Here is a 13,036-nt window from a genome sequence, read left to right as displayed (position 1 = left end):
ACAATTTTTTGAAACAATGAGACATAAAACTTGATACCACAAGGAATAATATGAAATTTATCTGAATATGGTTTCCGGTATTCGTTTTTAAAAAACCATTGAGCAAAGTAATTAAAGTCACTATTTTTTTCATCGGCGGCAGGAGGCATTTTAAAGCGAAGGCGAGAGGCATTTTATATTGTATAAAAAAATTTGTATAAACACATTAACATTTATGAAATATGTTATACTATATAATATGTTATACTATATAAATATGTTATACTATATGTTATACTATATAAAAGTGATATAAATTTTCATAAAAATTTTTATAATGGTGAGCACTAATGTGTTTAGGTTGAGCACAACTGCAGTCGGAGAACGTCCTTAAGCCAGAAATATTATCTGTCAACTTATATATTCGCAAAATATTTCGTATTCTTTCTTAAAAATTAAATTATTGAATTTTATTTATTATTTTAATTAATTTAATTTTATCTATTAAACAATAAAAAAACCAATAGACCCTGACGAAATAAATTCATAAATTATAAATGCCTTTATTAAGAGCTTTCATTTATTATTTTAATAAAATTAAAATAATAATAATTTAATAAAATTAAAATAATAAGCATCAAAGATGTGTTATTTTACATACAATTTTTTAACCTAAATAAATTCATATATCCCTACTTATGTAATTCATTTTAAAAGTTGGATTTTTCGAGGAAGTCATCTTGCAAATATTTCCTAAATATTTCCTAAATGAATTTTTTGTGATAAGAGAATATCTTCAGAGATTTTTGTATATATAATATTTTGTATGCAAAAGAAAATATTTTTAGAGATAGTATGAATTTAAAAATTAAAATTTATTATAATAAATAAGAACATTTGTGAGAATGGAATAAAAAGATCAATTCAACTGAAATATGTCACAATTAGTTGTCAAAGTAGCGAACATTGCTCTTGAATCATCAATGATGGAGAGTGATAGCGCAAAAAACAAAGAATCTTTAAAAAGAAAAAAAATAGTTATGGTAATAAATTCGCAAGACAAGTGGACGAGAATGGTCGTGCCACAGAGTTGTTCTTCTCGCGAGGACACAAGAGAGTATTATACCAATAAAGGCCAACTGCTATCCGGCGATTCGAATTTCGTCGTCGACTAGCGCGAATGAAATTCGCCTGCTTTGAAATTCCAAACCATCGTCTTACGTCGAAAGGGTAGATCCTGACAATCAAAGCAATACGGTAGCATCGCGTACACACTCGCGAAAATGGAAACCGAATTTCAACGATCGGCATTTGCAATCTTTAAGCAGCTTGTCCGATATCGCCTCATTTGTCATGTATGGATGAAATTTGACTATAAATTAGGAGCAAAGTTAACAACAAAATTACTTTTAATTGCGTCATCCTGTTCTACAAAATTTTAATCTCAATTTTTAAAAGATGCAACTATATCTTTATGTGTTTTATAAAAACAAAATGTTCTTTTTGTATCAAAAATTATTATGATAATTTTCCACTAAAATTTTTTAAGACTTCAAAAACTTACAAAAACTCTCATAATAAAAAAAAAGATTGAGAAAACATAAAAGATACGTAATTGAAATTTTCATCCCAATATTATTAATTATATCCTAATGTAATATTCTATATTTAAAATGTATTTTTTAATTAAAAAATATATTTTTAATTTTTGATTGTGTTTCATATCTATTTCAATCTTTCCAATAAAAAAATTCCTCTGTAATATTGATAAGTAATATTGATCTGTAATATTGATTAAGAAAATTCCATATACAGCCTAATTAAAAATATTAGGTACTTATATTTTATTCATTCATCTAGAATTCTTTTACTTGCATTGTTACCTATTTGCCACTGGCATTATACATAAATTTAAAAGGTTCTTGAAACAAAAGATAATTCATAGCAAATGCCATAAATCAATGTAATTTCAGCTTTAAATATAAGGTATCGAATAATTTTAGCCAAAGCTGTATATGCATATATGTATGTATATATAAAATAAAAAAGTATATTTCCAAATTACAGAAAATTTTTATAATTAGAAGCAACATCACGCTTAATTGATAATGAATATTCCCGTTCATAAGGAAATATCTTAATAATGAGTATCAATAATATTATAAATTATCAAATCAAAGCTGCAAATAATTCATGAAAGGACACATATCTCTTACATATTTCATCAGGTAGTTACAAATTAATTATTAATCAATAAATTGCGATAAGCTCTAATTGATCGCTAATCAAACATACCAATATAGATTTCATTAACAGCGATATAAGTTTAATTAACGACGATAATGATTCTACTAATACAATAATAATTAATAATAAAATAAACATAAAGATAACCATAAAACTTAGTTCAAATATCAATTAATTATAAAAATTAAAGACAGCATTGTACTGCTTTTAATTAACATAATTAAAGAATCTTATACTTATAATTTCTTCAAAATGTTAAATATAATTCTTTGAAAAGTTCACAGAAACTATATTATGCAGAATTTCTTTCTAATTTTCAATTTTCAATTTATCGATTAAGTTTCTTTATTTTAATTTTACTTTAACTCTTTTTCTTATCAATAGTTGCAATAATAAAATTATATTGAAAAATACGTTTATATTAGACATGAATTAAATATATGTTTTACACATATATTGAATTCATGTCTAATATACACAGAAATTATATGATATGACATCATTTTACTTACTTGTTCCACCCAAACATTTGTCGTCATGATCTGGTTCTTCAGGTTCTGAAAAAGAAAACAGAAAAATGGATGAGCATCGAGTGTAAAAGACGTTATCCTACTTCGATTGTTTCTGGTTACTCAAAGATAGATTTATTGGTTTTTCGAGACACTAGAATGATACTAGAGAAAGATAAGAGAGAAAACTCTTGTCGTTCGAAAATCTCAATAAATCATTCTACTGTCGAGTACATCCATTTTCTATAATGTAAAAATAATATTTTCGTATACATATTCTTCTTATTTTTTTAAAGAAAAATTTTTATTTCTTATGATGAAACACTTTCTCTAAAATTGTAATCTTGATATATGACTTTATTGTTGAAATTAGAAAGATAAATTAGAAATTAGAAATTTATAGAGAATGAAAATTGCGTTCGGCAATCATAAGAACATTTCGTAGCAGTTCTCTTTAAGCTGTACGAGATAATAATTGTTATCTGGCAGCCCTTCGCGCCATGGGTCAATAGATTTCCCCGATTTCGCCAATAGAAATGTCAACGAACATTACAAGCAGTTACAGTTCCGCATTAAACCCCGCGCCTCGATATCAGTAATACTAGCAAGCCATAGTCTGTGACCGGCGTTCAGTAGTAATAGAACGCGATAATACTGACAGCAGGTAAGGCATCTGGATCGTGGCAATCCATGGATAGTAGTGAGTGTCAGGCTATAGGCAGACGGGCTTCGCTACGAGAAACCGTAGCCGTTAAAGCTGTGTGCTAACTGTACGTTAATGTTCTGTGCGATAACAGTTATACTACAATCAGTCGCGTCATCATCAATAGTCATCGCGGAGTTTAACGTCGGATATATGCAGATCTCGCTGGCGAGAGAAACGTTAGAATCAGTTGGGTTATTGCTTGCAGCGAATTCAGCTTATTGTAAACTAAATGATGAAATCTCCGGCTTTTGATTCTTCAAATAAGAAGACACAAATACTATAAAAGGTTTTTATTATGTTACACATTCTCAGTTTTCCATGAAAATTTGTATACGATGATCAGAAAAATATTGTACGCACACAGTGTTTTTAAATAAATAATGGCATATATTTTAATGACAATTTTGAAAAAATTTGTCAACATATGTCAAGATCAAAGTCATTGGAGAGGCTTCGCTAATGTATATATTTACTAAATTTATTCTTCTGTAATAAAAAAAAATTTGAAAATATATTATTTGTCAATTTTTTATCTTTTATATGAAATATAAAGCTTTCATATTAAATCTTAATATTAAATCTAAACGTTAATTAAACCTTTTATTTTAAAACTGATGTTTGCTTTTTGGAAATATAAATTTTATTAAATTCATTTAAAATTCTTTCTCTCTCTCTCTCTCTCTCTCTCTCTCTCTCTCTCTCTCTCTTTCTTTTTCTCATGAAAAAATAAAAAAGTTAACTAAAAATAAAATTTAATTTTAATTTTTTAGTAATTCTAACTTTAATGTATAATCAAATTTTAAACTAAAAATTCTAAACTATTGCAATATTTATTTTGTATTTATTAATTATTTGCAGGTGATGTAAAATAATTAGTCTCGCGACGTGAGTCGACGAAAACATAAATTAAATGATATATATATGTATATTGTGTGTTATTTGAAACAAACATAAATAAATTCAAAAGTTGCAAACGTTGTGGAAGCAGTAGAGCCGAAATAATCGGTGGCATTAAATTAAATAAAACGACGGTATTATTTTCAGCGCAGCAGCCGAGCTTCAAGATTAATCGTGGCGGCAGTTATCGTCGTTCTCTCTACGCGGTGGCATTTTACGCGACGGTGTTTAAAGTTTACTACACAAGCGTATCATTAGCAATTATCGCATCGCGTGCAAACTTCAGGTGTACGAGAACGGCACGCTAAACATAACAGTAGTTATAGTTGTATAATCAGATATATCGGCATCAACAATCGCCCGCTTCTACCGATGCGTGATAGCTAAGTGATAATAACAGGGGCTTGTGAACGTGAGCGCGGTTACGATTTCGTACTCAACTATATTAATGTCCACATACCAGATACGGGAGGTGCACCCCCGAAAGCGCGACAAGTGAATATCGTAACCACAGAGGTAATTATGGTTACCAAATCGGATATTACGTATCGTACCTATTACCGGTATCCTATGTATACAATTATAATTATAATGAGGCAGCTTAGTGTATGCAATTATCTTAGATGATGCACTGTGATCCAACTGTATACAATAAGAGCAATAATAATGCAAAATCATTTATTAAATGTAACCAGCAAAATAGCTAAAGTTATTACATATATTATTTTTAAGAAATCGCATTGGTAAGTTCATAATGTTGTTATAAATTATACCCAATTTAAATTTTTTCTAATCATTTCTAGGTTGCTATTCTAGGTTTCTCGACATTATGACAATATGTTAAATTGATTAAAACAATGAAATTAAACAATTTAATTTATTTAAGAAATTTCCAGCAAACAAGTTACATGTAACGTACATGTTAATTGTAATTTCTCATTCAACAACATAACCGTAATACAACACACGTATTATGAGAAATTACATGTACGTTACATGTAATTTGGTATTTGCTGGAATTATTAATTTTAACTCAAAGTTTATAATTTACTAAATGTAGACGTTAATATAGATGATATTTACATTAATATAGACGATATTTACATTGAAATAGATTGAGTCATATTATAACGTACACGGAAATTAAACATAATAAACATTATTTGACTCAAGGGATTAGGTTACCATTGCTGCCTTAACATCTAACAGTGCAGGACTGTATGTGTGTTCAATTTTCATTTTAGACAATTAAGTTTTTAAGTAATTATTTTAAAACAAATTGCTTTTATAAATTAGATAATTATCAAGTTAAATTGTATTATATATTTATATACAGCTGCTCATTTTATTTTCAATATATTTCAGTAACTTGAAAAACAACTATTGATATTTTTACTACAAAAAAAATAATTATTTCGTGAAAGTACCCTTGTGTAAATTTTACTACTCTAGTAAAAAAAAAAAAGGAAAAGATTATTTTCCAGTAAACATAAAAGTTTAATAGCATAGCGTTGACGTGTATAGAATGCAATATTTTTTTCTTTAAGTCTTCATGGACCTCTCCTTTTTGTACACGTTTATCGCTGCGAAAAATCACAGTGCACGTACTTTACTCTCTCAAAATGACGACGTTAACATCGCGTTTTACACCGCCGCGCGTAACAATATCGTGGAAGTTACTTTATGAGATTCGAAAGTAATCGAAGTTGACTTTCAATCGCGTTGATAGAAAAAAATGTTACTCGGAACTCATTGCAAGTGACATAAAAATCGATAATTTCAGAAACAATAAATTAGCATCTTATATAAAAAAATTAAAAAGTCCATATTATTCTCGATTTAATCAATGCGACGATACGATTAAATATTGAAAATCCATTAAGTGACTCAATTTCTCGACATTACGACAATGCAAGTAAACGTTATTAAATATACAAACACATCAAAAGCTTTGCAATCAAATGCCAATAAGAGCATAATCATCGCGTTAATTCATGCGGTAAATCAATTTCATATACTAAAAGTAATATCATTAGGTAATTGCAGATTTGATTTAAGTACGATAGAAGTGAATCTGAATGATAAAATCCAAAGCAACTGACTAGAAAAAAATGCTAACGACCAATTAAATTAATGATGATATAAATTGTTCAACGGAATTGAACGTGTTATTTTATGAAAAATCAGAATATGTAAAAAACCACGTAACATGCGAAAATAATGACATAAAAATAACCATGCAAAACCAAGGAAAACTTGGTACTCAATCTTTTACAGCCATCGATAAAATATTGTTACTTCGGTGTTCGAATTTAAATGAAAATTATGCGCATACCAATAAGAATTTTTATGAGTGTATGTACATAGTTTATCGTCGGTTACACGGATAAATTATGTAATTGTAATACAGGCGAAATCATAAGTATTAAAAAATTTATATCATTGAATCGTCTATTGTTATAACGGTCAAATAAACGCATATTTTTCTCTTCCACTGTTGGCAGTAAAATATTTTCATTAAATGTTTACCCTTTCATGTAAACTCCATTATACGCTGCGTTATTTTTCATGCAAATACGCGAATGTGTGCGCTCGAATAAAGAATAAAATCATATTCGTGTTCTGCATTTTGTTGAACAAGCTGCTTTTGATTAATCTCAATGCGAGATTTGGTTATTCGTTACATTATATAATTATTTATGGTTTGCAATACGCATTATTTACAGATATTATAATCTTTACCAATATTTAACAATTAAATTAACAGTTAAATAAATATTAAAATTTATTTAACAGGTTAAATATCATGTTTATTTAATAAGTAAATAATATTCAAAAGAAGCAAAACAAAGTGTTAATAAAAGCTCTCAAGATTTATGCAAATTTTAGGATTTTATATGGCAATAAAAAGACTGTTAAACGTTCAAATTTGCAATTCAATTTATGATGTGTACAGTAATAATGCAGATGAGAAATCAAAGCGTTTGTTTTACGCAAACTAAATTGTAAGTTTTTTTGTTTAAACTTTAAATTCTTCATGTCAATTCTATATACATAAAGTGCATAAAGTGCACCTTATTGAAAATTCTATTCCAAACTACCCTAAACTCTGCCAACCTTTAACCTTCGATTTCAGCTCGCATGCCTACACAAGTAAATCCGAGCGTATGCGTCAGCAGAAACTTTTCGAAATGAAACTTGAAACTTGGCGCAAATAGCTGGAAACGGACATCGTATGCCGTGCGGAATCCAAGTGTGCAAGAAATCTGTAAGGAAGTTATAAGTAAGAACGTAACCATGCCGCATGTTCCTGCCGATTTAATCGCAAAAAAAACTTATATCGGCGAAGAAAGGTGAAGAGAAAACTCGAAACTTGCTCCCTTTGATGAAGCAAAAAATATTTCATATTAAGGCATTGAACGAAGATAGTGAAAATACAAAAATCTTTTCGCATTACAAAGTTTCAAGGAGTACTTTCGAACAATGTTGCCTTCTTGCTTCTCCTATATTCGTTCTTCGATGGGAATAATATGGATTTTACCATCGCGCACGTATTATGAAGTAGGACATTAGAAGTTAGAAGTAACTTCTTGAGTGTATAAAGTAACAGCGTTATGTATTTAGTTTTGTAAGTTATATGTAGGTAAAAAATAATAAATCTATTATTTATTTAAATAATTCTTGATTCAGAACATTCTCTAAGGGAGGATATCTTTCGAGGAGTCAAAAAATAAAGTACTTTCAGGAATTTTTTTAAAGAAAATATTTATTCAAACATTTTGAACTTTTTACGTATAAGAGATATGTGTGTTATAAATCATGAATATCTTTGAATTTTTACATCCACATTGTATATTTCAACCATCCAATGATAGCTCGCAGTGACTTATACTAGAACTAGAAGTTTCATTTTAACCTAATGGGTCTGAATAAAAAAATTATTTTTTTCGTTGAATATTGTTTTTAGTACTGAAAATCTCTAAATTGCTTCAAAATATGAAAATAACAAAATAGCGGCTTGCTGAAGTAAAATATTGATCTTCATTAAGTTTTATTTTGGCAGCCCATTTCGATATTTTCATATTTTATTTTTAAAGCATTTTAAAAGTTCAGTACCAAAAATAATGTTTAACGAGAAAAACAAACTTTAATTTTTTTATGTCAAACCCAGGATAAAAATTAGAACGTCCATAAATCACCACGGATCATTTTTAGTTAAACTATAAGAGCAAGAAAAAAAGAGTTTAATATGGACGCAAAAAATTAAAGATATTCATTATTTATGATTCATCATAAAACATACATATGTATATGCAAAAAACATTTAATTTACGTGTAAAAAGTTCGTGTAAAGAACATTGGAAAAAAGTTTTCTTTAAAAGAAAACTCTCAAAAACACTTTTCTTTTTGACTCTTAAAAGAAAGTTCTCTCTTAATCTTTCAATAGTTTCAATATATATTTCATATAATAAATCTGGCAAAATATATTTTTCTACTTAAATTAATATCTATAATAAATAGAGTTTCATCGAACTTTCGCTCACACATCAACTCACAAATGATCCGAAAAGGTCAAGAGATATAAAAAAAAGTGATACTTGTTTGTTAAACTTATATATAAATCATATATTTCCTTCGCATTTTTTCTATAATTCTAACGTCTTTTCACGTAATCAAGTGCACAGAAAAGCGCAACTTTTCGCAATTGATAGTGCGAAGCTTTGGCAGCACTTAACATCGTTATCCTTCAAGATCGCTTCTACGTGACGAGAATTTACGAAGTCATGGATGGAGAGATGCTCTTCTTTACAGCTCAACGCGAACTATTAGAAGGACAATGTTAGACGCTCACTTATATCTTATTTCCGTCTGCTAGAGTTCCCATCTCAAAAAAAAAAGATGAAAATCAAAAAAGAGAAAAAGGGAAAGCAGAAAAATGGGTAGATATGAAAAAAGGTGCGAGCCCTCTTTCGCGGAATGACGTATGAAAGAACTTTACGAGAGAGACCAATCTGGAATTTAATATTTTATAAAGATTTCACTATGCGAGCGTGCTTTCCGTTTCTCCTGCTATGTGACAACGAAATATATAGTTTAACATTTCTTTGAAAAATTCACGCCGATAAGACTTTCATGCGACTTTTAAGATATTGTGAAGAAAGTTTTACATCATTTTTTTAGGAAGACGGACTATATTACTATATATACTTTATTGAAAATAAATAAAGGAAAAGAAAGAAAATTATACATGTTTTTCAAAGCTTATACTAAACATCCTTACTTAATTGTAATAATGCATAAATTTGCTTTTCTTCGCTTATTACTTCTAATTTTAGCGTACGCCATTTTGGAAGGCAGAATAAATGATCCTCTCAGATGCTAATACTTTCGAAATGTTTTTGTTTAGTAATATTAAATAATGCAATACATCTGATATATTAAATAAGGAATAGAGTTATAAAAAATTACAAGTTGTAACATATTACGAATTTACAAACTTTATTAAATTTACGAATATATTTCTAATCAAGTGACATGGTTTCTTTGGCTTTTATTTGTGGTATATTATATCTACAGGTAATCAACACAATTTCTCTCTTAAATAAATTTAAAAACTCGAAATTACATTGAACTAGTTCAACATTGAACTAGTTCACGTGCGAATGAATTTTTATTAAAAACACAACCTATAGAAATATTAGAAATCAACTTAAATTTAACTTAACCTAGCCTCCAGCTGGATCTTAAGTTCTTGTACGATTCTGTGTAAATTTATTATATAGTCCTTTAAAATGCGCACCGAAATGATTTTTCGATCTTGAAACACTAACTCTATTAAATTACCGCAGTAATATTATGAGTTAAGTTAATCCTAAAATCATTTCTATTACCGATTAAACCCAATAATTTTTGTATAACAATTACTTTTTCTTGTTTATAAATTCATTTGTATATGCTTTAATTCTGGAAAATCATTTTCCAGGATTAAAGCATATACATTAATACGTATCTGTAAGATGGAGTTTATGTCGATGAGAATGAAAAATTATTGTTTAAATTGAGATCTTTACATTTTTTTAGTCCAATATAGAGATAGATGTTAGAGCTGTCAATATCGTAACAATATTTGCTTGATATAAAAGCTTTGCAATCTGTATTTACGAAATTGCAGTCTATGTAGTTCGCATGAACAAACAACATCGAGTTCTTAGAATTAGACTTAAACACTTTATCGCGACGAATTTATTATACGAAAATTGACACGAACTACGTGTATCATAGTTGAGATATGAGTGTGATAGCATACAAAGATATGTCGATGTGCTGTAAAATAGTGATAGACCTCTGGTGACCTTATCAGAGTTCGAGCTTCATTTTAGGATCCACTTAAATTAACTAACAATTTAACAATTTGATGCTTTTTCACATTTTAGAACGATCTTAATAATGCTGAGTGACATATTAAAATCTGTAAATAATTAATTCTTTTTACGAAAAATATTATCTCGGCCGAGAATCGAACCCGGATCTCTCGCATTTTTGTTAATTCATCGATTAGAGATGCAGATATGCGATAAACGTTCCCGTCACAGAAATGACTGGTCGGAATTTAACCGGCATTTTCCAAAGTATCACGATAGCATCTAGATTCTTCAGTTCTGCTGCAATTCTACTTCCAAAAAGATCGCGTTATCTCTCGCGAGCCCAGCATCCAGAAAGAGACAAATCAAGATAAGCGGTGCAGAACCCACGAGCCTTTCCAACTAATTTAGAAGAAGAGAGAGAGAGAAGGGATAAATTATGGTTCACACAAAGAAGGATTATCTGCGTGGATTTATCGAATGTCCTATTAAAGAACAGTGATGGTCACCGCTGATTGCGAAATTCCTCTTGTTTATTGCACGACAGTACAATGCTTGTTATACAACCGAGTGACAATAATTTCTGAAGTGATTTTAGGTTAGTCTCAGTCAAAGCAATTGGGCTGGTTTCAAACATATCATCCTGAATCAAACGCGGATAATGTTGCATGTGCGCTGTTTGCTTTGTCGTAGCACGCTTCAGTACTGGTTGTTTCTCGGACATCAGCTATCGTAACGATAAAGAGACCAATGGCTGTGCCAATATAACTCGTTTCTTTATTGGCAATCGCCACACGACGCGCGCGCGCGATGACTGGCATAACCGTTACACACGAACACGCCAATTCATATTTCACGCTTCACGTGCCACAAAGAGAATTTGCTTCGTCGTGGTAATCCGGTTTTACGTTGCGCCGTTCGTCCGATTATTAACATCGTTTATCAACTCTACTGGCGTCATTGTATTCGCATTTATCGTGCTGCGCACCTCTTTAATAACCAATACTGTGGTGAAAACAGTTTTACGCCTGCCATTTGCCTCGACAATGATGATGTATCGTTCGCATATATCACCAAACCAACATGGTGAGAGCACGTTGTATCGCTTCTCGTATCTTCAAGAAGCGTTTTTGCAGCCAATCCATTTTTTAAATTTCTTGGAACATTGCTTTGATGTATCGGTGAAAGTGTTTGGCATTCTTATAACGTATCCATGGATTCAATTTTGTCTCTCTCTTTCTCTCTTCAGCAATTTCAATTTTTATTATTTATAAAGCATCGAACAGTAAAATTCTTCTAAAAATAATAAATGTACATTATGATATTTTTATTGTTATAGCATTTAATTCTTTTGCGATTTTCATCCGTTGATTAATTTTGTAAATTTCGCAAAACATATAAATTAGCATAATATACATAAACCAAAGAAACAAATACAGTAATAAAAAATTCGTTTTGTAAAATCCAAAGTCTGATAAATAATAGAAATTCAATGCACGGATATTCTTTGATCCTATCCTCATTGCATTGCATTAAACGCGAATGCTTTATTATATACACAGGTTATTATTTAATCATCACGAACCACTTACGCAACTACAATTTAATAACAACGCGGCTTGATCGCATTATTATTAAAGTCGTAGCTTCGACGTTCATTTATTCATATCCGGCTCACTGCCGTAAAAACGCAGTCACGCTGGAAGTGGCCGTACACCGGCGTCATTATCCGAAGAATATCGCTCGACCTTCTTTGATATCCGCTGTATCTCCGTGACTGGTCCTTGTGGGTGGTAATCTTAAACACGAGAAAATACGCCGTGTGCTGAAGATACGTTCCGTGTGTGGGCGGACTACCCTTAATGGTATGGAAATTGGATGTCGGGTGGAAACAGAGTGGTTGAATCGAGCTCCCTTGAGAGACGGAGAGAAGGAGGGATATATTACAATGTCGAGCATTCCTTTTTTTTATCCGTAATTCTTTATTTGGCGAACATCCGTCTAGCCTTCTTCCCCTTCGATTCACATTCTCGTTTCTATTTTCAATCTCGTCGATTCTGACGCGTCTCCCAATTCTTTCTTCAGATACTTGTTGTTTGTTTGGTTACAGAACTGAGAACTACGTATAAATAAGACTATCAGTTATATATACTTCCTTTCAAAATTGCGTTCTCGTTGAAAAAGATTCTATCTAGGATTGCCAATAATAATGTAAGCATGCTGGAGGCGAATTTATTTATTGTTTCTTCATTCTGCACTTTTTTATCTTACTGTCCTTCCCTTCTATAAGTCGAATTTTTCCATTACTTTTTATACTTATTCTTGTATTTTATTGT

General features: G+C 30.1%; 1 protein-coding gene across 1 annotated transcript in view; it reads right to left on the bottom strand.

The window, feature by feature from the left end:
- LOC108689289 (acetylcholine receptor subunit alpha-like 1) overlaps window positions 1-13,036 on the bottom strand; it is a 92,254-nt gene that overhangs the window by 37,993 nt on the left and 41,225 nt on the right. Inside the window, exon 2 of the mRNA XM_018196011.1 lies at window positions 2,739-2,783. Within this exon, the coding sequence (XP_018051500.1) occupies window positions 2,739-2,783 (45 nt within the window). The remainder of the gene's footprint in view (window positions 1-2,738; window positions 2,784-13,036) is intronic.

This window comes from Atta colombica, unplaced genomic scaffold (genome assembly GCF_001594045.1).
Source record: "Atta colombica isolate Treedump-2 unplaced genomic scaffold, Acol1.0 scaffold268, whole genome shotgun sequence".
Lineage (NCBI taxonomy): Eukaryota > Metazoa > Arthropoda > Insecta > Hymenoptera > Formicidae > Atta > Atta colombica.
This window is presented reverse-complemented; position numbering and strand designations above follow the sequence as displayed.